Consider the following 27,026-nt stretch of genomic DNA (forward strand, 5'->3'; position numbering starts at 1 on the left):
GGTCCCCACCCCAAATTAACATTTAACAATATTAGAAAGTATATAGGTAAAGAATACAACTTTGTATTTCTTAGATGTGTTGCTCAAATCTTAAACTGTTCTTATAATAAAAAACCTGGTACCAGATAATGAGGCAAATGTTGGAAGAGCAGAGAGACAAAGGAACAAGCCACCTCTTACTTCTAGGACTCCTCAGCCTGAAAAGGCCTCAGTTCCTGTCTCCTCATGCCTTATATACCTTTCTCCGCCCAGCCATCACTTCCTTCCTAGTACTGGGATTAATGGTGTGTGAACTTCCCAAATATTGGGATTAAAGACATGTGATTCCCAAGTACTGGGATTAAAGGTGTGTGTCACCACTGCCTGGCTCTGTTTCTCTCCTAGACTGAGTCAGTCTCATGTAATCCAGGATGACTTTGAACTCACAGAGATTCAGATGGATCCCTGCCTCCCAAGTGCTAGGATTAAAGGTGTATGCCATCACTGCCTGGCCTCTATGTTTAATCTAGTGGCTTACTCTGTTCTCTGATCTTAAGGCAAATTTTATTAGGGTACACAATATATCACCACAGATATGCATTATGTGCAAGCATTTGATGTATAGAATTATACTATCTTGGGTAGAGATTAAATAACTTGCCATTGTGTAGATGTGGGGTTTGGGGCTAAACTGAGGCAGTTTGGCTCTGTCTTTGCTCATAGTTTCTCCTTTTATTATTTTTTGGATTGGATTTTTTTGAGACAGGGTTTCTATGTGTAGCAGCCCTGGCTGTCCTAGAACTCACTCTGTAGATCAGGCTGGCCTTGAACTCATAGAGATCTGCCTGACTCTGCCTCCCAAGTGCTGGGATTGAATTTGTGCACCATCACATCCAGCTTCTCATTGTCTGTTTACTGTAGTTGCTACAGTGCTTCATCTGTCAGCCATTCTGTTTTAAGTTAGGGGGAAATTCAGTGAAACATGGTTCATGTTTCCTTCTTTAAGATGTATTTGAATAAATTAAGAAAACATATGATGAATTTTGTGTAGCACCTGATAGGGTTGTATGAAATACTATGCATATGACAAGGGTGTGCACACCTTATTTATAAAGAAAAGGACATACAGTAGAGATAAATACATAAAGCCTTTTACTGATAGTCTGCTTGTTGAAGTGTGGGAGCCACTGGAACAGACAGTATGTAGTCTACAGGGACTCTTAGGGAAGAGGGGTCCTCGTAGAGGACTTGGGCCTGAAAGAGTGAATAGAATGAAGATTGGTAGAACAGCCCATGGAGGGTGTGGATCATCCAAGGAAGAATGGTGTGTCTGCAACTCTGGGAGTATCACCTCCAAATTTAGGCATCAGATCTTATGACTTTAAGACTGGAGTTATACAAATGTTAAGGTACAAGGTTTTCTGATTGTATTTAAGGCCTACTCCACAAAGGGAAACACACGTTAGATACTGTAAACCTGACCAAGAACCCATGGGTGGGGAGTTTATAGTCCCAGGGGTGGGCCTGTGGCCACTATTCTACTACATGGGCACAGTATCAAACTGTCCTCTAAATTCCCTTCTCTCTACTCATAGATTAGTGAGGGTCTCAGACCTCATCAGAGAGGTTTTTCTGGGCAATGGGCAGCGGCTACTACAGAAACAAATGCAGAAAGTGTCAGTGGAGTGCTCAGCCACAAACCGAAGGTGTACATCACCCCTCCCCTGAAGACCCAGGAACCATTGTAGAAGAGGGTTGGAAAGATGTAAGAGCCAGAGGTTGGAGCCAGTTGTGTTGTGTCTTCTGGGTGTGACAGGACCACTGCACGCATGGATTTACAGCAGCTGTGGCTGTCCACACAAGACCCACACAAGATCAAGCCTATCAACATTCCAGCTTAGAAGCCTGGGAAATGGTTCATGAGGCCCAACTCTTTTTTTTTTTTTTTTTAATTTTTTAAAATTAAACAGCCCTGGCTATCCTGGAACTCGTTTTGTAGACCAGCCTGGCCTTGAACTCAGAGATCCACCTGCCTCTGCCTCCAGACTGCTGGGATTAAAGGCATGCGCCACCACCCTGACCCCACAAGGCCCAGCTCTTAACTGAGGAACTAATGACAGGTGATTGTTCCTGGGTGAGACAGAGTCAGTTTCTTTAGGGGTAGTGAATGAATGACCTCACATTCAGGAATATGTGAGCAGCACAAATTGCCCTCAATGTTATTTTTTAAAGAACGACAGGAAGTTAAGGGGTAGGGAGGTGGGAAGTGTTTCTGTGAGGAGTCAGGGAGAGTGATCAAATTACATTGTATGACATTCTCAAAGAATTAATAAAAGTATGTTTAAAGAAAGATTAGAGCGATAGCCGGAGGCTGGAGGCTGTTCCAGCTTGGGACTCCAGAGGGAGCACTTCCGATGTGTCTGTGAACATCAGTGGGGAGGGTGTGGGGGTTTTGGGGTGGGAGGGTGAGCGGTGTAAGCTTGCCTCAACAGTTCTGTTTCCCTGACAGTCCGTTAGTCAATGAATAAGTGAACTCACTGAGCAGGAGTGACGGGAGGCTTCTCGGAGAATGATTGATTTGCTAAATGGAGCTGAATTAAGAGGATGTGTATACACTGAGGAAAGGACAAGGTGTAGTTGAGTGGTAGGGTGCTTGTGTAACATGTGGAAAGCCTGAGGTTGGGTACTTATCATGGCAAGCAAGCAAACAAAACAGGCCTGAGGAAGCGTGTGTGTGTGTGTGTGTGTGTGTGTGTGAGAGAGAGAGAGAGAGAGAGAGAGAGAGAGAGAGAGGGAGAGGGAGAGGGAGAGGGAGAGGGAGAGGGAGAGGGAGAGGGAGAGGGAGAGGGAGAGGGAGAGGGAGAGGGAGAGGGAGATTCTGCTGGGCTTCATATGCTTGCTATATAATAAAAGGAGCTGAGGTTTTTCTGGTGTTATCTGATGGATTCTCCATCCACTGGATAATCATGTGGACTTGCTGTGCTCAATGCTCTTCTTGTGTCCATGCCATTGTGCTTAGTGGTAAACAGCAGGGCAGCCATACCCCTTCCAGGTCTGTGTGTGCAAGATGGCTCCCTTCGTGCCAGAAGAACTGTTTGGGGAAGATGACTTGTGTCCTGCTTTGGCCTCAAAGTCTTAGGTAATAAATGGGTCTGGCTTGCTCAGAGACACAAACATTAAACCTTCCTGTGCGTACAGGAATACCTGTATCTTGAAAAAGTCTTTATATTTCTGAGTGACAGTGGAGGCTGTAGACAGAAATGACCAAGGTGTTTGTCAAAATCCCAGTCTTTTGTATACGAAGAGCACACTTCTGGAAGGGTGCTGTTTATTGAGGCTTGCCTCTGTTCTCTATTTCCAGATGGACAATGGAAGCACCATTAGTGGAAGTCTTGTTGTTATGTGGATGATTCTGTGAAATGAGCACTGTGATTTATATTTGTAATGGTGTGAAAGGTGAGAGAATGCATTAAACTACCATCATGGTCTTGTCCATGATTTCATGTAAGAGTGACAAGGTCAAAGTTTATTCAGGCTTGGATAATGAAGTAGAGTAAAGCCATTCTGATAATTTTCTGGGAAAGACATGCTGTTTAAAGGATATATATTTAAACATCTCTATTTGGTGGTTACAAATGATCAACAATGCTAGAGATGAGAAATGCCTAACTCCAGTGTAGGTTATTCATGCCTTGCGTGCAGCAGAGACTTGAAAATGTCTATGGATTTGTCCCCAACTACAGAGTTCCAGTAGGGAAAACAGGGGAGGAGTGCATCGAGAGTCTACAATGACTTTCAAGGAATTCCATATCCCACCTGCAGATTTCCAACTTGGCATTTTAGAATTTTAAATTGTAGAAATGAAAATAGAAATATGGAAAAATTAAGTAGAGGTAGGAAGAGGGAGGGGCAGGCACCTGTAGCTCCATAGCCTGGAGACTAATGCAGCAAGAGGAGCCCAAATTTAGGGCTAGCCTGGGGTAGCTCCCTGTCTCAAAAAACCCAGAAAAATAATGCTAATAACCTTTTCTCCCTACAAATCCATTTGGCAGCAAAAGTGTTTTGAATTCAGTGACTGCCTTTCTGACATGTGTACAGTGGGACATCCTCACCCAGTTCTTTAGACAGGTTTCAACAAACTATTTTCTGGTCCATCTGTGGTTGGTGCTTTCCACTGTACTTTATAAAGAATGTCATTTATTCTTTTTAAAGTGAGGTTCCTCAATTAGCAATGAACCAAAAGCATTCTAAAATCTTATTTGATTCTAAAATTAACAAAAATGCTAGTAGGCAGCAGACACTTGAGCAGTGCCTGCTAGTTCAACTGAATCCAACCTTCAGGACAACTGTGCCCTCCAGATTCATCATCTCGCTAGAATCTTCCAGCTGTGACAAATGACACCCTCTGTTTTTCTCCTTGGAGAATCTTTCCTTCCTTCCATATCTCTTGGTTAGCCAGTGATGGCCTTATTAGCCGGCCTGGGTCTCTACTCTCAAAAAATTGAATTTAAATCTCTCTCACCCAAGCCCCTAGAGGCAACCCTGATGAAAATGATTAAGTCATTAAAAAAAAAAAAAGGCATGAAGCTAGAGGGGGGACTAGGTGGGAAGAAGAGGGGGTCAGTATGAAGAGAACAGGAGGAGGTAAGGGGTGTGAATATGATAAAAAATGCATCGCATGTATGCAAATGTCACAATAAAACCCATTACCATACACAATCGGTAATACGCTAATAAAAAGAAAATATGAATTTAGTGATTCTAGGGAGTGGCCTGGATACTCATATTAGAAGTCAGAACAGAAGCAACCACAAAGCTCGCTAAGCGACTCTGACTCTGTAGGAAGGCCACAGGGGACAGTGCAATAAAGGGTCAAGTTTGAAGCCCAGTGTCAGCATGAACATTTCAGAAGACAGCCACAGAATGAAGCTGTGACATATTCGGTGTGACAATAAGGTCAGAGAACTTTAGCTCTTGTGTAACGTTGTCTGTCTGTCGTCTTTCCCTTCTGTCTCCTCAGCCATCATGTACGTCATGGGAGCACTTGGCCCCGCAGTAGGATATTTACTTGGTGGCCTACTCATTGGTTTTTATGTCGATCCCAGAAATCCTGTTCTCCTTGATCAGAACGACCCTCGTTTCATCGGAAACTGGTGAGTGGTTTCTACATTTTGCATCTCACTTACTAAGATGGTCTACTTTGTAGTTACAATTTTCCCAGCAACAAGGGGAAAATATAGCTAGGCATTACCTGCATTAGATGGTAGATAGGGTAATTTCCTCCACAAGTGGCCAATTTCTTACCCCCAGAGCTTATGAATAGGGGACCTTCTATGGTGAGGGTACTTTGCAGAGAGGATCAAATTGAGGATTTTGAGAAGGGGGGAGTATCTTAGGTGAGGAGAGAAGGGAGATAGCCGGATTCAGAGATCTGCTGATTAAAGCTGAGGTCATGGCAGGTCACTCAGAAGATGGAGGGAGGGCTGGGAACAAAAGAATGCAGGGGGTGTTTCTAGAAGCTAGAAAGAAAAGATGGGCTCCTCTCTAGCTAGAACTTTCAGATGGGATGTGCAGATGCCTGAGGCCCAGAATTAGAAGCTGAGCTGATGTGTTGTTGGAGCTGATGCACTTGTGTTATACGAGCCTCTCTGTGTGTAATAACTTGTTATAGCGGCAACAGGAAACTAACAAAGAGGCATTTGGGGTCACTGTGTCTTAAGCAGAGTTCAGGAAGAGGGCTTCCGTGACCCTGAGGGGACTTTCCTGAAAGGTTGCTTTAACCCCATCTTCCATTATCTTTTCTATGCTTTAGAGAAAAAAAAAAAACAACTTTCTGTCCTACTTAGGATTTTGTTGCTGTGATAAAACACCGACCCCAACTAACTGTGGGAACAAACTGTTTATGTCAGTTTACAGAGTACAGTCCACCATTGAGGGGAGCTAAGGAAGAAATGTAAGATGGGAGCTTGAAGTAGAAATCATAGGGGAATGCTGCTTGCTGACATGTTCTTCATGGCTTGCTCAGCCCGTATCCTTATGTACCTCAGGGCCACCTGCCCAGGGTGGAACTACCCACAGCAGGTTGGGTCCTCTCATATCATGTCATTAATGGAGAAAATGCCCACAGACTTGCCCACAGCAGTCTGATGGAGGGAAGTTCCCAGTTAGGATTCTTTCTTTCTTGGTGAGCCTAGCTGGTGTGACATTGACAAAAACTTAGAAGTGCATGTCCTCTCTGGCTCAGATCTCCAGCCCTCCTTTTCCATTGCTCCACTCTGGGCAGATCTTCTCTCTTTGGAAATAGTTTGGTTGCCCACACGTGCTGTACATTTAATTGTTCTCTCACTTGCTAGACTTTAGGAGTTCTGGCACAGCAGTGATGCTCAGAACTCCGGGGAAATCCATCTAACAGTAGGTAGAATAGTATTTATCTGCTTGTCAGGCTTGTGTATGAGCTCTTCACAGTCCTCAATTTGCACAAAACAAACTATTTCTTCATGACAGCAAAGCCACTAACTGAAAATATTGGTGTCATGCGTTCATATTGCTCGACCAGTAGCAAGTATATACTGATAGATTTCCATTTTATGGTAAAACAATATTTTAGTATTAGAAATTATGCATACCACACAATTACTTTCTGAAGAGGGGCTCAGAATGCTTTATTTTATTTTTATTATAGGATAAGAGCCCCATAACTCTGTGGTTGGTGGGAAATATGCTTAACACAAACTTCTAAGCAGTCAACAGGTTGCTTGACAGTTCTGATTTTTATCGTGACCCTCACTGAAGTTAGACAGGCTAACACCCAGGTGAACTTGGCCTGTAGAGTGAGTCATACCCAAAGGAGTGACCTTGTCAGTGGTGGGGGAATAACATGGGGTTTTGAGTTCTTGACTGATAGTGAAAATTTTGATCTCAGCTGTTTTCCTTGCAGTTCTGGAATGAGTCAGACTAGCAACTGTTTTTCATCATTAGAAAACAGATTCCTGAAATGTACTTATGAATGCCCAGTGACCTACTTAGATATCCTGAGATGAGTGTGGGAGGAAGGGAACGCAGGGAGGGAAAGACAAGCAGCAATGGAAGGGTCAGGGGTAGGGAGGACAGCAGAAACTTTCACCTGACCTGAGCCTTATGCTGTCGTCACTTACCAGTTTTCTAAGGACAGGCACTCACTCAACCGGTGGCCCAGTGGCTGGATGTAGAGCACAGACCATAAAGGCGTGTTCCTCTAGTGCCCTCCTCGTAGCTGTGTGGACTTGGGGAAATGACTTCCCTGTGCCTTGGCTGTAGGCCTGTGGCGAGGAGTGAGGAGACTTGAAGAGCTCTCAGTTTGTCCTGTTTTACCTCTCCAATATGTCCTAGCCTTCAGCTGTCTTTGTGCAGTTCAATAGGGGTTTCAACGAAGGCTCTTACACATGGCGGGCAGGTGCTCTGTCTCTATGATACATGCCCAGCCTTCCTGTTTAGCTTTTTATTGATTTATTTTAATTATTTAGTTTAGCTCACCAAGGCTGGCCTTGAACTCACTTGTAGCCAAGGCTGGCCTTGACCTTGCAGTCTTCCTGCCTCAGCCTCCTGAGCAGTTGGGATAATGGACCACTTGACCAAGGCCTCTTCAGTGCTTTGAATTTTACCCATAGTTAGATAATTTTGTTTCTCCACTTGATGACTTAATCCTAATTCTATAAATGATTGCCGGTTTAGAACTATCTGAGTCTGTTTACAAAGGAATTTGGATTTTTTTTTTTTTTTCTATTCAGTAGTCTTGCTGGTAATAGGTTTCTCATTGAGTGTAAGCCCTAGCAGCAAAGAAGAGTTCTCATTAAATGGAGGCCGAAGGAGTGAAGGGTGAAATGATGACATTCTTTAGACATTTGATGTGTGTAAAGCACTGTCCCAAGAGCTTTACACACATACTCATTTAAGCCTTTTAACAATCAAATGTAGCCTTTAACATCGTGCCCATTTTATAGATTGGGAAATTAATACTCTGGGAATTGAATTACTTGCAAAAGCCTCTCTGTGGCATTATGGGTAAGGAACTGATGGGTGGGGCTATTTGTTAGTCTACCGCCCACCTTATGAGTGGTTCATGAAAGAGATTTAGATACCTGTTATTGGGGTGTCTTTTTCCAACATGTTGTTGCACATTCTCCTGTCACGGCTTCTCAGAGTCCTCTTCTTCAGCAGTGGCTGTCATTGTCTCATGTTCCATATGGTTAGTTCTTGAAGCTATTGAGGAATATGAGCTGGTTTGCTTCGCTTGGAATTGGCCCCACACTGTCCCGTTTTTATTTGCTTGCTGTAATTCTTCCCTTCTTCTGGGCTGTTACGGGATATCTCGAGGGTTGGAAAAATAACTCAGTGAGTAAGGGTGCTTGCTTTGCAAGCCTAGTTATCCAAGTTCATGCCCCAGAACCCATATAAAGGTTGAGGGAGAGAACTGATTCCACAAAGTTGTCCTCTGACCTCCACACATGGAATATGGTAAGTGCATTACCCCATATCAAAACATACTTGTATTAAATAAACATCTTAAAGTCCAACAAAGAGTGTACCTTGAATGATGGCATGAAATTCTACATCATCATGGGCTATGTGAAGGTTGAAAATCTAGTCTGAGTGCAGATTTACGTTAAACACAAAACCAAAGTAGCTACTGCACATTAGCTGTTCATTTGGAGTGGGTGTTTCATTAGGTCTGTTAAAAGCATTCTCTTCTTTAAATCTGAGGATTCTCAGATACATTTTTTCACCCCCTTTCCAGATGAGAAATTCAACTAGGAAAAGTGAAATCATTCCCCATGATCTCATAGTTAGTAAGTGGTGAAGACAGGATCCAAACTCAGATGCATCTAAACCACAGCTCATGAATCTCCTGATTCCACTGCCTGCCCTCTCAAGGAGGGAAGATGTGGGGCTTAGATAGTAAAGCAGCTTGGGAACTCTAACTCCAGAGGGTGATGGAGGATGACTGCTGAGGGCCCGTAAGCAACCAGGTTCTGAAGGAGTCATGTTGATCTTTCTATATTCTCCAAGACTGATGATACCTGCCACCCATCTTAAATCTGTTTCTTCCAATGTATGTATTGGGCAAAACTTTTGAATACCTACCCTGTCCCAAGCACTAGATTGGTGACAGTACATCCCCTAGGAAGCTTTCTGGAAAATAAGATTCACAGTCAGCTGTCTACCTTCTTGTGCTTCTTGGAGGGCGTTTCTTAAATCTTTGGCTTACAGTAGTTATAAGTTCTTCATGACAAAGATCAACTCTGAATGTCTTGATGTCCATCATATTTGTTAAATACTGTGAGGCCTGGATAAGTGGGGGTGAGCAATACATTCTTAAGTACTTGTAAAAATATTTAAGCCTCATCAGCAATCAGAAATCCACTGGACATAAATTTAGGGTGTATCTTTGATCTCTATCACAAAATAACAGACCAATAAAATACATTTGACAAGAGATATTTGTTTTCTTTTAAGTATATTGCTCCTTAAAGCATGTGAAGTAGTCTATTGTTTTTCTAATAAATTTATGGTAGCCAGGTACAATGGCTCATGCCTGTCATCCTGGCATTGGGAGAGGAAGGAATGTCGGATAGGCAAGGTCACCCTGGAATAATCGTCAATTGAGGCCAGTTTGAGCTCCATAAGACTCAGGCTCAAACAAAGCAAAATAAAACAAAAACTGCTATGAAATGCACACTGTAGCAGAATTAACCATGTTAGCAGAACTAATCCAGACTCAGATTTCTTGAGTGGCGTTCTAATCAAGTTGCTGAATATAATCGTCACTATAATCCTAGTATAATTATGAATTTTTTCCATTCATGACACAGGAAGGCAAATCGCCTTTATTTTTCAGTTTGTTCAATTTTCTTCTGCCTTAGACTTGATGAAGGTAAAATGATTTCTTTGCAGTTTGATCATGACAAATCTATTTTAATGATTTGTTCTTACTCCCAAACCTAAGCCATAAATACTACTCACATTTCCCAATTTTTTAGGTGGAGTGGATTCCTCCTTTGTGCCATTGCAATGTTTCTTGTGATATTCCCAATGTTTACTTTTCCAAAAAAGCTTCCACCTCGACACAAGAAAAAGAAAAAGAAAAAATTTTCTGCTGATGTGGCTAGTGATGATGACGTCATCAAGGAGAAATCAAACACGAGTGAACAAGTGAACCAAAAAGTGTCTTCAATGGGCTTTGGAAAGAATGTCAGAGGTAAAGTATCTCTCCACAATAAATATATGCATGGTCTTTGGGCCAGTACTCGGCCAAGCTCGGGTCCAAAGAGGTATGGCTCAGTGGTAGAGGGCAGTGCCGGGGCCTTGAGTTGGATGCTCAACAGGTCTCTGAAATAGGAAAGGTGTGGCCCCACACCAGTGTTCCTCACAGATGTTTGCTGATAGCTGGGCAGATTTGAGAGAAATGCTGCACGTGCCACTTTAGACATTTGAGAGAATGGCCTCTTTGAGAGGAGGTGGGAACAATGACACAGAGTTGTAGTCAAAAAGAGGGACAAATAAAAGCCAGTCAAAATGGCACGGATGTAAAAAAAGCTACAACGAACCTGTTACTTTGTAAGCTAATTTTAAAGAGGAAACTTAAGGGAATAATTTTATCTGTTGAATTTGACACTAGTAATATAAGTTAGGCTTATATTTTTCTTTTTCTTTTTTTTTTTGGCTTATATTTTTCAAAGCTTTAAAGAATGGATAGGCAGCTGGGTGGTGGTGGCACACGCCTGTAATCCCAGCACTTGGGAGGCAGGTGGATCTTTGTGAGTTCGAAGCCAGCCTGGTCTACAGAGCTAGTCCAGGACAGGCTCCAAAGCTGCAGAGAAACCCTGTCTCGAAGAAAAAAAAAAAAAAAAGAATGGCTAGGCTGAAGACCAGCGTTCCATTTCTGGATCCCATGGTGGAAGAAGAGAAACACTCCTAAGGAATGTCCTCTGACTCCACACACATGTGGTGACACAAGCCTGACATTCATGCACATACATCACTTATACACACTAGTAGTGAAAGAACAAAAAAAAAAAAAAAGAAAGAAACTCTAAAACAAACAAACAAATTTCTAAAAACTCATTTGAGTATGTTTTGCAAAATTACTAGTAGATAACAGATTAAATAATATAGGAATGTCCCACCCTGCAGGAAGTTTGAGAATCATTGCTTTAGGTCATGAAGATACCATATCTAGCATTTGCTGCAATTACTGATGCCTGACTGCTAACACTGTGTAAAGGATGGCTTGTTTTAAGGAAGCAGTATGATATTATGGGGGGATCCTTGTGTAAGTATGAAAACCCACAGAGGAAAATATTATTCCTTAGTTGCTGTATCAGTTGTCCCTGTGTGGCTGTCCTGCAAGAAGGATGTCTGTGGCATGAGGGACTGTCCTGCTTTTTCATTTTTATTTCTCTTAAAAATAATGAGATTGGCACACTTTAAATCTCAGCACTTGGGAGGCAGGGCAGGGCTAGGGGGAGAATTCTGTGAGGTAGAGGCAGAGGCAAGCAGATTTCTGTGAATTTGAGGCTAGTATGGTGTACATAGGGAGTTCCAGGCCAGCCAGAGCTAAATGGTGTGACCCTGTCTCAAAAATGAAATGCTGATGGTAGAAATAATATAATAATAATAATAGTCATTAAAGATGATTCTAAAATCTAAGCAACTTAAATTGCTCCTAAGTAGGCAATCTTTGACCTGTTAAATGACAAGAAGTCCCCTTGTTTGAGGAACCTGCAGTGCCTCTCACTCCTTATTTCCAGTCTCATTTCCTGAACTCTCTGAGCTAATTTTTATATACACCGTAGAGCACGGTGCTTCTCAGACGCTCATGATAAAATAGCTGTGGCATTTTGACTATGCATACAGTTAGACAGAGGGAGGAGATGAAGTGACTAATATATCATAGAGCTGTCACTACAGCCTAAGAACGATGATAGATGGAACACTGCTAAAGACTACTTGTTAAAAACTGGTATCAGTATTTTGAAAATACTATTTCTTTTCATTTAAGTTGTAGATATGGTCTCCTTCCTCCTCATGACTTTGTGACAATGTGTTCTTTTGTAACTGCCAGAATGACTCCTGTTACTCCAGTAATACAGAGGAATTCTCTGGATGCTCATGTGGTCTGAGCTCTTCCCGTGTGGACCAGCCCATCATTTTCACAGCTGTATTATGGACCACTGTGATGATGATGATGATGATGATGATGATGATGATGATGATGATGATGATGATGATGTGTACATGTATGGGTACAGGTAACTTCGGAGTCCAGAAGAGGGCACTGGTCTCCTGGAGTTCAAGTTATAAGTGATTGTGAGATGTCTGATGGAGGTGCTGGGAACTGAACTTGGGACCTCTACAAGATAAGTACACACTCTTAACCACTGAGCCATCTCTCCAGCCACCCCCGATTGGTTTTACAACTGAATTGAGGTGAAGGCGGTGTTACATAATTTAAGATATACAAACATATTTAGGATTTTAATTTGGGGGAATACAAAGTAGACTCAAGGGAGGAGATGAAGGTGTGGTTAGAGATATTTATACTTTGTAAATTAGGACTTCACAGTGAAATATATTAATTGAACAGTAGAAGGGGGTATTGACATCAAGTCCATACAACTGCTGATGTTCTTTCTAAAGATCTATTCATTATATTTTATGTGTATGAATGTTTGCCTACATGCATCTCTTGCATGCCTAGTGCCTACGGAAGCCAGGAGAGGGCACCAGATCCCCTGGGACTGAAATAACAGGCTATTGTGAGCTGCTTTGTGGGTCCCGGGAAGCAAACCTGTGTCCTCTGCAGGAGCAGAAAGTGTTCTTAATGACTGAGCATTTCTCCAGTCTCCATGGCTCTAGATACTTCAGCTGCCCTTTCTTTTTGTGGATTTCTGCCATGTCCTTTGCCCAGTGCTTCTCAAAACGTCCAGTGCTTTTTCCAAAGGGTTCTACCTTCATATCAAAATGAGAAGAATCCATTTTGGAATTTTAGATTACTTATGGACATTTATATGTTACTTCTTTAGTTTCTTATACTGCAAGGGATTGTGGGTTTCTGACTTTCCACATAGGTGTGAATCACCTGGTATATATATGGACGAACAAGAGGAGTCTGAACATATATAGTTAGTTTATTAAATCAGTCTCCAGTCTGATTTTCTTGCTCATAGTTCTAGCAAATTCTCCTTTTCACTTCCTTTGTGGATTGTGATGAATGATCCCACTTTGGTGTAAATCTAGATGGGACACAGTGCTAATTCATTACTTGTGCAAAATGGCTTCTCTAGGTGGATGTAGATTGGAAGTTCAAGACAGAGTCTCTTGTAGCCTACACTGGCCTTATAGTAATTAGATCATTAAAACTGGCCTTGGACCTTTCATCCTCTTGCCTCAACCTTTGAGTGTTCAGATTCTGGGCACATGCTACTACACTCAACATAGTTTATCTTACTAAACAGAAATATTGTTTGAATTGAATATACTGAAAATCTCCTGCTAAAAACGTCTTCAACCATACTGTTGATATTGGAGTACTATTCAATTAGGAAACTTAAATCAATTAATTTGTTTGTACACATTAATATTCCTTAGAGTATTTGTGACAAAGCAACTCTTGGAAGTGACATTCTAATATTTAATCCAGCTTTCAGAAGGACAAAGGACACCTCTGAGTATGAACTCAGGCTTGGCATGATTTACATTACAGAGCTGAGGTGAAGGTCTTGCATTACAGAATAGTTTAGATTTTATTCTGAGTCAAATCTGTGTTGGAGTCCCACACTCTCTTTTCTTTTGTTTTCTGGAGGAGGGTTTCTTTTTGTCTTTATTTTTTGTGTCCATCAAAACCAGCTCCTTTAAAGAGGAGAGAGAGAGCTTAGCTATCAATTTGTACTCTTTTAAAAAGAAAATGATTTGGGCTTTACAGAATGGTGCCTTTTGTGTGTTTGTATTTGTAGACAGGGTCTTGCTGTGTCACCCAAGCGGGCTTTGAACCACTGGGTTCAAGTGACCCTCTTCCTGAGTCTCCCAGGTACCTGGGACTACAAGGGCATGCCACCACACCTGGTTAGCATGGTGCCCTTTTAGAAGCTCTCTTCCTGAGGAAGCTAGAAGAAAATTCACTGTACTTTCTACTTTCTGCTTTCCCATTTTGACAGATATTGGGAAAATCTGACTCATGTTTCTAGAGTCTTATAAATTATGTAGAATGAGGCTGTTGTAAAAGACCACAAGGAGGAAAGTCAAAACTTCAGTGTGTCTGTATTGCCTTTCCGCAAAAGAGATTAACATTGATTCCATCAAAATCTTAACAAAAATAAACACTTAAAATATTTAAGTGGATCAATTTTCCTGTGGTTGGAGGCCTAGAATTTTAAAACCTTCCCCATTTAGCCCAACAGTATTCTGTATAGGAAAAAATGGTGGCAAATTATTTTCCTTTATGCCCACTTTTAATCTGAATTGTTTGGCATTGTTAATTTAACATAAAATAGAAGTTTTTTTAGCTAGAATTTTGTCTGTGTTAGTGTGCAATGTGTTTGTAAACATAACCAAATAGCCAAGTTATTTTAAGTGATGAGCTGATTTTAAAAGAATCATTGAAAGTTACAGATTATTACTATTATTACTATTATTATTATTATTATTATTATTAATAATAATTTTGATCATTAAAGGATAATGTTAGGGTCTGGAGAGACGCCTCAGTCAGTAAAGTGCCTGCTTCATGAGCATGAGGGTGTTGGATCCCCAGAATCTGTACAGTTCAAGTGTAGCAGTGCACTCTCAGAACCCCGCCCGGTGCTGGGGGTGTGGGGTGGGGTTGGGATGAGGCCAGGCAGGTCCCACAGAAAGCTTCAGACTTGGTTGTGGCCCCTATGAAACGAGTGTGCTGTGTTCTGCAGAGGTCTCTGTGGGAGACTGGAGAAGCACAAAGGCGGTACATTGTGAACCAGAAGGCTAGGATGCGCCCCAGCAGCGGAATGTCTTCCTAGCATGCACAAGGCTCTGGCTTTCATCCCCAGTACCACAAAAGAACCATAAAGAGAGGACAGACTGACTGAGGGCAGGAGACTGAGCATTTCATGGAAGAATCAGGAAGGCTCAGAGTAGGCCACCTGAACCCTGTGGAGGTGGGAGCCACCCAGATGGAGAGTGCAGAGGATAGGCATGCTTGGAAATGCTGAACAGGTTTCTTGTGCTTGGTACATTGCGCATATGTAGTAGACACCTGGGTGGTAAGGCTTGGGAGGTGTGTGTGTGTGTGTGTGTGTGTGTGTGTGTGTGTGTGTGTGTGTTGCTGAGGATGGAACCCAGGGCCTTGAACATGTGAAGCAAGCATTCTACTACTGAACTACCTTCTCAGCCCTGAAAACACAATTTCATCCTACGACCCCAGACTAGAACGAGCCCTTGATTATCGGTGACTTTATGAAGCAGAGTTAAAAACAAACATGGAAAGTGTGAGAGTAGCCCTGGGCTTACTTAGTCTGAATCACTTGTTGCTAATGATGAGCTCAGTGACCGTGTGGAGGTTCCCTCATGTTTTACTGTCTCCTTCCTTACCATCTAAATAGCCACGGTTTTGGGGAACTATACAAGGTTGTTTAAATCATGTGTTAATGTATTATAAGAAATGAAAGAGATCCATTTTGATGAGTCCAAATGTTTTCAGACCTTAACATAAATGCTAAGTTGACCAATAATTCTCTCATTAAATATTTATGGAGTTCCACTTGGTGGAATTAACTCAGCTATGTTTGTGGTAGGGGAGGAGGGAAATCCTTGCCTTGGTGGGGTTGGCTTTCTCACTGGGGAGTCAGCAAAGTAAAGATGTAAGGAAGTTCCAGTTATCCCTGCTTCTATGATCTCAACCAACCACAGACCAAAAATAACAAAAAATTCCATCTGCCCTGAGCATGTGGGGACTTATCTTGTCACAGTTCACAAACAAAACAAAACAGCCAATTTACATGGCCTTTATGTTGTCAAGAGTGTTATCAGCAATGCAGAGATGACCGAAAGTCTGTACAAGGGTGTCAAAATGTATGTGCAAACACTGTGCCTTTTTATGTAAGAGTCTTGAGTGTTCCTGGAGCCCATGCCCCACAGTTACCAAAGGATACTTCCACATCATGGGTTCGTGCTGAGAACTAAACCTATCAAGGAGGGTAGGAGCTCAGAGCAGTAAAAGGGAGGTTGGAGATTTTTTTAAAAGTAGATTAAGGAAGGCCTCACTGAGGAACATATTGAAGCAAATGAGGGGCTGTGGGGAGGAGCATTCCGAGAATAGGTATGACAGCTGCTAAGGCCCCAGGGTCAGTATACACCTGGACCAGCAATGAGTCTGATGTGATTGGAGCATGATTTGCAAATGAAAGGTGTAGGTGGAGTTGTCCTGCCTGGCCCACAGTCAGGACAAATCTCTCTCACCCGCCAGTCCATAGACGCTCAGATCCAACCAAGAAAGCACACAGAAACTTGCGTTGTTTACAAACTGTATGACCGTGGCAGGCTTCGTATCTAGTTCTTCTATCTTAAATTAACCCATTTCTATTAATCTATACTTTGCCACTTGGTTTGTGGCTTACCTGTACCTTTACATCTTCATTGTCATGGCGGTGGCTGGCAGCGTCTCTTTGCCCCTAGCCTTCCACCTCCCAGAATTCTCTTCTCTCTTGTCCCGCCTATACTTCCTGCCTGGCCACTGGCCAATCAGAATTTTATTTACACAGAGTGATATCCACAGCAGAAAAGAGATAAAGGAGATAGGCTAGAAGAGGTGGCCATGGATTAGATATGTGAAGTTCTCTGGGGCAGGTGGCTTTCTTTCTTTTTTTTTGTTTTCTTCAAAGATTTATTTATTTATTTATTTATTTATTTATTCATTCATTCATTCATTTATTTATTTATTATATATACAATATTCTATTTGCATGTGTCCTTGCAGGCCAGAAGAGGGCACCAGATCTCATTATAGATGGTTGTGAGCCACCATGTGATTGTTGGGAATTGAACTTGGGACCTCTGGAAGAGCAGCCAGTGCTCTTAACCACTGAGCCATCTTTCTGTGTGACAGGAGAGGATAGAAGCTGCTAGCTAAGGAGTTACCTTCACCAGCTGAGTGAAAATCACCTAAACAGGCAGGGGAGAGGCAGGGGCCAATGGACCAGGCTGTCTTTTCCTTGTGTTCTGGGCAAACCCTCACCTGGGCTCTGTCTGCAGCTTTCTCCTTGGGCCCCTCCTTCCATCCCATTCTTTTACCTACCTGGCCTCACACACACCTTTAAAAGAACGCTGTGCACACTTAAACAAGTGAATCATTGAAGGAGAGAAAGGAAGGAAGGCCGTTTCTGTAGGATGTGATAGCCGACATGAGACTGATGGTGTGGCAGTTACTCTTCCCATTCATTACCGTGACCTGACAAGGAACAACTTGAAGAAAAAAAGGGCTTAATTTTGACTCATAGTTTGGATAGCTGCCATCTGTGGGGAAGGCAGGGCAGCAGGAGCACGGGGCAGCTGGTCACATGACACCCACAGTCAGGAAACAGAGAGATGAATGCAGATTCAGACTGTACTGGCCTTTGCTTCCCCCAGCCCTATCCCTCCCTGTTTCTGTCTCTGTTTCTCTCTCCCCAGCCCATGGGATGGCCCTTCCCTTATTGGGGAATATTATTTTAAGGTGTGTTACTTTTGTTTATGTTGCTTTTGTTTAACTCTGTGAAGGTGTGTTGCTGTGCCTGTCTAAAACACCTGGTGGTCTAGTAAAGAGCTGAATGGCCAATAGTGAGGCAGGAGAGAGAAATAGGCAGGGCTGGCAGGAAGAGAGCACAAAAAGGAGAAATCTGGGAGGAGAAAGAAGTAGCCAGAGAAGGAGGAGGACCCAGGGGCCAGCCACCCAGCTATGCAGCAAACCATGGAGTAAGAAACAAAGGTATACAGGAATAGAAAAGGAAAAGTCCAGAGGCAAAAGATAGATGGGATAATTTAAAGTTAAGAAAAGGTCACAAGAAATAAGCCAAGCTAAAGCCGGGCATTTATAATTAAGAATAAGCCTTTGAGTGTGATTTATATGGGAGCTGGGTGGCAGGCCTCCAAAAGAGCAAAAACAAACAACACCACTCCCTCAATTAGGATGGATCTTCTCATGTCAGTTAAACCTCTTCGAAAAGAGCATTGAAAATAAGCTTTAGGTGTGTCTTCTAGGTTGTCTAAATCACTTGTGCTGATGGCAACAGCTGACCGCTACAGATAGGCAGGGAGATATATTAGGTTCTCAAGCTCAGATAACAGGCACAAGAATTAGCAGAGAGAGGCAGGAGGGCAAAACTGAATTGGAGTTTCCGGACACTACCCAGCTGTGCTGTGTGTGGCCTTTGCTATGTGTTGCAAAGAAAGTAGAGTGTTATAATGTCAAGCCAAAGTTTCAATTGTGATGCTCTTATGTGTGAGCTTCACTGGGCTGCACACTAGTTTTAGGTTCTATACCTTTGACTGAAGGCCACTACTGGGTTCCCAATGCTTGCCTAAGGATGATTCCTCAGTGCCCTTTTCGTAAGCCCTTCTTCAGCACCACAGCACTCAAATTTAGCCTCCATTAGCAGCATCCTTAGGAAAGCTCCAGGATTTCTGATTTAGAGGATCTGGACCTTAACATCTTAAACAATCATTCAGGTCTCACTGATGCTGAGGGCTGAGGGACTACACAAAGACCCATGGCTTCCTACTGTATAGTAATGGAAAAGCTTTGTTTTCCACAAAGAAATCAGTGTTGTTGATGGTGATGATGGAGAACTTTTTACCTGACTGACCAGGAGGCTCAGTCTTACAGCCATGTCTAATTCCTTCCCCACTTTTAATGCTCTCTCTCAGTTCTCTTCACTTGTAATTCTTTCTTTCATTACTGATTTACCTTCATTTCCTTGAGCCTTTGTTTTCTTGGGGCAGGCCACCCCTCTTTTATTTGCATGTATAGATGATGAGCTGAAAGGCAGGTGGCAAGAGGCTTGGTAAAATGTCCCTAGGAATGAGAACTCTACATTTTATACCTAGTGCACACTGACGGTGGAGTTACTTACTGGAAGAGTCTCCATTCAGAAGGATGGACGACAATGCTCCTTAGTGCTAAATCTAAGCAAGCAAGGGTGTGCCACTGCCTGTTGATTCTTACTGATGCCTTTGGGGCTGGCATTTCCATTTCTGTTCACTTGTCTGTAAGTTGAGTGGCTCAAGGATCCTGCTGCTAGGCTGGAAGATGATTTCAGTGTAAAGCATGAGATGCTGTGCACAGTACGTTGTGGGGGTTCAGGATTTAGAGTACTTTTATGGGGTCTTATTTTGGGGAATCTCCAGGGGGTCATTGGTTTCAAGGATAGTGTGTAGGAAGTAGGGATAATACTTGACTCCTACTGCAAGGTAACTCTGACTGTGATACTGGCTGGTATCTCCACAAGTTTTTTGACTCATCAATGGATTAAAAGTACATGATGTGATGAGTGAATTTGAAATAAGGGGAAAGTGTCACACATCTGGTACCTGTCAAATAGGCAACCAGGAGATTTAATGAAGAGATAGTCAACAAAGCTGCTCAAAAGTGATTTTAATGTGCAGAGATACCCAATGATGACACAGAGGCCGATGCCACGGAACACATAGGTTGTCACACATTGCAGAGCCCTTAGGCATGGAAGGCAGCAGGTTTGGCCAGGAGGCAAAAATAGGAGTGAGGCCAGAAGCTGGATCAGAGCTCTTATTGGGATGGGGGTGTGTGTGAAATTTTAGAAAAGATATTGAAAGAATAAAGTTGATGGGTTGTATTTACTTTTAGAAAAATGTGATAGAGGAATGTTGACCTGGAGGCTGAATGTCAACAGGAGGAAACAAATACCCAAGCAGATCAGAGGGAACAAATTTTCTTGCAATAACAAAAACAAACGAACAACCAAAACCACCAGAATGTGAAGGGAAGGTTAAAATATTCTGGATCTAGCATCAAGTACTTAGCATTCATACTCACGAATTTGAATCTTGAAGAAAATGTCAAATTAAATTTTGGATTGTCTAATGATACTGACTAGCATTTCAAAATCCCAAGACTGCTGCTTGAAGAGGCAATTGCTCAGTTACTTACAACTGAAGTTTACAAAAGACCTCTCCCCATTTACGTGCCATGTAAACAAAATTTTGTATTCATGAATATTGTACTCTCTCAATAGCATTTTAATTACTTGTTAATGGAGTTTTCAATTGTAATCTTATCTAAATCTGCTGGGGATTTTTAAGCTTTTTTTCTGACTTTTTAAAATTAATTTTGTAGCTTAGCATAGGAAATGTTGGGTTCCCTTAGCTTTGAAGATCTGTCATTCAGATGATAATGGACTCACCCTTCTTAGTTCTCAGTACTTTCCATGTGTCTGCACCACAGACCCCCTTCAACTTACCACTCATGCTCTCTGAACTGACCCAATCTCCATAAGGAAATGGTGCACCCATGGCCTTCATTTCATTTTCTCATACACAGATATTATTTTTAGTATGCATTGCTGTTGTGGTGTAATAAAGAATACTAATGAATAGATACATCCTAAGGATGTTTCAGTGCTTCCCGTAGGCACATGATAAAAGCCACTGTGGCTTCAGCAGGAGTAGTGACTGCGAGATTCTTTGTGCAGCACACGCTCATAGTTCCCGACAAAAGGATCTATTCCCACTAAAGATAACCTCTCAGTAAGTTTCCCCTTGAGAAGATGGCTGCACCTTTTTTCTTTGCCGCATATGACTGTCGTTTGAAGTTTGGTGCTTTCAACATTAGTCAGAAAGATGCTTCAGACCATAGTCTTACTTAAAACATTGCTTACCTAGTGGTTGGTTGATGACAAGCATGCCAATATCTGTTGGCTACAAGGCTTCAGAGAAGAACCTGCACTAGGACTGATCAGAACCAGCTGTGGTCCCACCTGCACTAGGACTGATGAGAACCAGCTGTGGACCCACCTGCACTAGGACTGATCAGAACCAGCTGTGGTCCCACCTGCACTAGGACTGATCAGAACCAGCTGTGGTCCCACCTGCACTAGGACTGATCAGAACCAGCTGTGGTCCCACCTGCACTAGGACTGATCAGACCCAGCTGTGGTCCCACCTGCACTAGGACTGATCAGAACCAGCTGTGGACCCACCTGCACTAGGACTGATCAGAACCAGCTGTGGTCCCACCTGCACTAGGACTGATCAGAACCAGCTGTGGTCCCACCTGCACTAGGACTGATCAGAACCAGCTGTGGTCCCACCTGCACTAGGACTGATCAGAACCAGCTGTGGTCCCACCTGCACTAGGACTGATCAGAACTAGTTATAGTCTCACCTGCCCTGGGATTGATCAGTCTCTCATAAATAATGTCCCTTATCAATTTCCATAAGAAACCCCTCACACCACAGATCTCAGATTTCCTAAAACTTTGACTAAAGATTTGCAAGGCCATTGAAGAGAACCTCAGTTGCTTCATTGCAGCACATCCCTTTTGTGAGTAGAATGAAATTGATGTATTTGTCTAGATTTGTGTGATGTCGGGGGCCACCCAAACTACTATTGGCATCTGTCTGGAAGGAGCAAAGGACCTGCCAACACTGTTAATATATCTTTTATAGCTGTTTTCTTTTTAAAATAGAAAACAAAAACAAAAACAAAAACAGAAAACCAGAGTCTCACTATATTGCCCTGATTGACCTGGAACTAAATTTGTAGATCAGGCTGACCTCAGATTCACAATGATCCACCCATCTCTGTCTCCTGAGTGCTGGGATTCAAGGCATAGACCACCAGGCATGGCCACGAGTGTTTCTTAAGAATTGTCCACTTCATGTTACATTCACTTGAGTTTTGCATTGCATTTTTCTTCCTATATTACTTCTATGTAACAGAAGGCATCTCCTGATTTTAGTGTTGGCTTCTTCTTAACACTGAATTTGGCTTGGTGGTACACATCTTTCTCTACCTGCTGGGTTGTCTTGTCAGCCCTGAACTTGAAAAATTTCTTAGTATCAAATGATCAAATGCCAGATCATCATTATTATTCCTCAGTACCTCTCTCCCATGATCTTCATGGTATCTTTGATTGTATTATAACACATTATATGTGACACCAAGAAATGGATCTAAAATACATTCTGTAGCATTAAAAATGAATTAGATACTGGGCTGCAAATCCATAAATTGAGCAACTTCTTGTCCAATTTACTTATTAAAGCTATGCTTTTGAAATAGTTTTGCACATACATAAAGGCTGCAGGAAAGCACCCAGAGTCCTGTGTTGAGTCTCCAATAATTGCCATTCCCTGGAAGTCAAAGACATGCTTAACCACTCCTCATACTCCCCTGTGTTTTTCCTAAATTCAAGGACACTGCCCTGCATGACGACTGGGCAGCCAACAAAGCTTAGAAATACACAGTGAGCTATTTCCACTATCTAAGACAGGCCTGTCTTCCTAAAGATGCCCTTTATGTTCAAGGTCCAATCCAGAATCACATGTATTTAGTTTTTGGTTTTCCTCCAGTCTTGGGCAAATCCTCGTCTTCCTGATCTTGACCTTTTCTCAAAAACATAGGCAAAAGTTATCTTCATAGACTATTTCTTAGTTGGGGTTTGATGCTGTCTTCTGATTTATTACTTTTTAAGGCTTAGCACAATAATGATACTGTGCTCAGTACACCCTAACTAGGCAGATTGTATTAATTTGCCCAATAATCTGGTAGGTTAGCCATTTGATCCCTGGATGAGGTTGCATTTTCTAGGTTGCTCCATCCAAAAGTTAATTAGTAGAGTGCAATAAAATCAATAAATAATGTATAAGTGCCTTATAGGGGAATATTTTGAGGTTACATAAGATCAATGAACTTCCACTCTTCACAGCCATTTTGCTTTGTAACGTCACCATGGAAGTACTGTTTCTAGAGGATACACCAGGTTGGTTCTATCTCATCTGTACCTGACTTCATTATATGTTTTAAACACCTATATGTAATGGCTGCTGTTGATTCATTAACTTTGAAGTCATTCAAATGCCTGTAATTCATGCCTGTAAAGCATCTCTGATGTGTGCATTTTCTCCCAAGCTCGTTCATTACAGCTAGTGGCACTACAGGCAACCCCCTAGGGGTTTCTTATTTCACCATTTATGCTTTGGAGGAAAAGTCTTGCTGATAGACAAGGCTGGCCTCAACTAGTGGTTCTTGCATCTTTGCCTCCTAAGTACTGGGATTAGAGACACGTGCCACCATGCCTGCTGTTAGGGACCTTTTTAAACCAGCAAAATGGCCAACAAACAACATAATGAGAAAACTGTGTCAAACTATTGTGACAAAGACCCACTTTTACCATGTCAGAGCTTCAAGAAGAAGGCAGAATATGTTTTCCATCTTTGGCAGGAAGGGAGAGTGTGGATGACTCAAGTTCTTGCTGCTCTGAGTGGCAGGGAAAGTGCTTCAAATATTAATTTTAGGCTTACAAGTACATTTCAGCAAGTAGCTAAATTGGCCAGTACAAGATCTACAAATAACGAGGACTGGATAGATATTGTTCCTGTTTGATTTCCACATACATTTTTTTTAGGCTCTGTCAAGCTCAAACATGGGGAATCTGCCCATTGGAGTGATTTTTCACTCTTCTTTAATACGATTTTCTGAGCTCATTTTGTATCTTCTGTTTTCCAACTCTGAAGTCAGACATTTCTCTGTTCCTTTCAGTAGAAAATAACTTCTAGAAACTAAGAACTGTGTAGATGAATCTTAAAAGGTCTTATTAATAAAAACAAACTCATAGCCAGTTATTGGGGTGAATGCTGGAAGATCAGAGAAGCAGAACAAGCCACAGCTTCCTCACCTCGCCAGTTCCTCAGCTGATCCTGTTCCCTCAGGCTGGATGCCTCTGTGTCCTCATTTGAAGGGATCTCAGCTGAACTGCTGCTCAAAAGCCTGAAAGCTTGATCAGGCCTAATTCCTGTTTTCATGCTTTATATACCTTTCTGCTTTCTGCCATCACTTCCTGGGATTAAAGGCATGTGTCACCATGCCTGGCTGTTTCCAGTGTGGCTTTGAATTCACAGAGATCTGGATGGATTTCTGTCTCCAGAATACTAGGATTAAAGGTGTGTGTGCCACCACTTTCTGGCCTCTATGTCTGTCTAGTGACTGTTCTGTTCTCTGACCCCAGACAAATTTATTAGGGTGCACAATATATTGGGGAACACAATATCATCACAGAAGTGCATGCTGGGTAGGCTCATTCTTACTGGGGGTATCATTATGTCAAAGTCCTGTTTTCGACAATGCTAGGAAATAACATGTAAACACCCAGACACATGCATATACTTGTATGCATCTATCTGCTACCTGTCAGCCAATCTGTTCTATATCACCTGCCAGTCAATTTGTTCTATTGTATCTATTTGTCATCCATCTATAATATCTATAGTTATCTATCTATCTATCTATCTATCTATCTATCTATCTATTATCATCCAATGTATCTCTCATTTTTCTATGTATATGTTTATCTAATTGGTTCATATGTGTGCCTGTAATTCTAATCTAGTACCTATCTGGTCCTTCTTTACACACTTCTGACTCCTTTTCTGGTAGTTAATGATCTGATTTCCATCATTCTTCATTGTAATTATTAGCTAAGTCCCTATATGTAAAAATCACACAGTGGCACCAGCCCAAAATTTAGCTCTAAATTCTTTGGCTCCTTCAGGGCATTTGAGCAGAAAACTAAGCCTCAGTCAAGGGATATGGAGGGTGAAAGATATATTGGAAGTCTGAACTTTGTTGATTCTTCTTAAATAACAACCAACTTTGGTTTTATTTACTTATTTATTTGTTCGATAATTTTTTAATGAGATGAGAGAACATTCATATATATATATTTTTTACCCTTGATGCTAAAAGACCTTTTTACCAAACCAAATATCTCTAAAAGAAAAACCGATGTAGGGGCTAGAGAGAAGGCTCAGTGAGTGGGTTTCGGGCATCCACAGCTCTTGTACAGGACCAAGCACAAGGTTCCCAGTATCTGTGCTGACAAGTACCTGTACTCCAGCTCCGAGGGATCCTGCTACCTCTGGTCTCCAAGGGCATTTGTACCCATGTGTCTATACCTATACATATATATGCACACATATACATAATTAAAAATATATTTTAAAAAGAAAAACCAATTTGAGACGTTGACTATGACTTAAAATATTCATGTGATACAAATATTATCATCTTGTGTTTTAAACTTTTCCTCTTTTCCCAGATGTTTTAGATTCAATATTTTGTCTTTTAATATGCTAAACTTAATTAGAATCGTTGAATGTTAAGAATCTCAGCTTACCTACTCTGAAATTTTGGATATGACATTTTAATTTAACATTTATGGGAAAAATTATGAAATGGTTTGGTTGCTTTTCTCTGGTGTGTTTATCCACATTAAAGGTCAAGTCTGCATATTAGCTTTCCCCTTAAAGTCTTAAAGCTCACAAGGTTAGATAAGACCTAGAACATTACATTTAATTACATTTTGAAGTGATATGAGCAAATACTCTCTTTTTCCTAAGTTTTAGATTCTGGTAAGTGGGAGGCTATGAATCATAGTGTCAATAAAAGTTGGCTAATTATAACAAAATGACTTTACTATGTTGTAACATAAGACATAGATGTTTTCCAAGATCAACTTTTCCATGGAGGCACAACAATTATGCAAATGTGCACCCATTCATTCTATAAAAATGAAAAATACAGAAGTTGATAGGATACAGAATTATCATTTATTCCCCTCTCAACCTTTGTCACAGCTGCACAACTTAAGCCCTTAAGAATTTGGTATTAGTGTATTAAGAAGTCATCATTTCATCTCCTATGAATGCATTCTTTTGGCTTGCTTTATTTTTACTCAAATATGGCTAAATGTACATATTTATGTGTGTTTCTATAGCTTGCTTTACTTGTCAATATAACACTTTTTGTAATTCTTTTGTGCTAGCACATGTAGCTGTTTCATTTTTAATGACCATCTCATATTCAATTAGATGGCTATATCATAATTTGTTCAAGTATTGCCCATTGATGGCCATTTAACCATCCCACATTTTATATTATAAAGAATGCTGTATCTGTAGCACATTCTGTGAAGTAAGTAGCTAGACCTAAGGATGAGATCTTTCTCCCTGAGATGCTGCCCAGTGGGTGCTGAGCCTCATCTCTGGGATAGCATCATCATCTTAGGATATCATGGCTTTTGTTCTTCAGTCTAAAGTACCTGGGAGTACCTGACTCAATATTCTCATTTCTTTAGCTAGGATTATTTCCTGTTTCATAAACAAGGCTGAAAGATCAGATGTAGAACATCATCTACCTGTTGCTCTGCTTTGGGCATCTGCAGTGTGGGACCAAAGACAGGCCAACTCTGTCATGCATCTTGGCTTAGCTTTAGGAGTACCTGCTGTTTTCCTGAGGACCCAAGTTCGGTTCCCAACTCTCATTCTGGGTGACTCACAATCACTAGGAACTCCAGTTGCAGGGGATCTATTACCCTTTTCTAGCTTCCTAGGGCACCCACACATCTTTATGCATACATGAACTCTCTCTCTTTCACACACACACACACACATACACACACACACACACACACACACACACACACACACACACAGAGTAAATTGAATTTTAAAAAGAGAAGTACATCTTTTCAGGATAGTCTTAGCTGGGTGAACTGGAAATTATTATGTAGGGTTAGACCACAGGTCATTTTCATATTAAAGAATCTTTAGGAACTTAACAGAAAATGTATTTTAATTAATGAAAAATGCAAATAATTTCATTGGCTGGATGCTTTTTATGAAGACATTTGTATCTGGGTATGATTTTAGATGCTATTTCCTTTATTATCCTTGTTGAGAATTAAGAAACCGCAAGAACAGGGCTGATTTCAGTGTCATCAGAAGTGGGGCCATGCTGGTGCACGCCTTTA

At 41.6% G+C, this 27,026-nt stretch overlaps 1 protein-coding gene across 1 annotated transcript in view; it reads left to right on the forward strand.

Moving 5' to 3' along the window:
* Slco5a1 (solute carrier organic anion transporter family member 5A1) overlaps positions 1–27,026 on the forward strand; it is a 157,994-nt gene that overhangs the window by 61,571 nt on the left and 69,397 nt on the right. The window contains exons 2-3 of the mRNA XM_036178530.1: positions 5,000–5,132; positions 9,996–10,213. Coding sequence (XP_036034423.1) covers positions 5,000–5,132; positions 9,996–10,213 — 351 coding nt within the window. The remainder of the gene's footprint in view (positions 1–4,999; positions 5,133–9,995; positions 10,214–27,026) is intronic.

Source organism: Onychomys torridus, chromosome 2, assembly GCF_903995425.1.
Source record: "Onychomys torridus chromosome 2, mOncTor1.1, whole genome shotgun sequence".
NCBI lineage: Eukaryota > Metazoa > Chordata > Mammalia > Rodentia > Cricetidae > Onychomys > Onychomys torridus.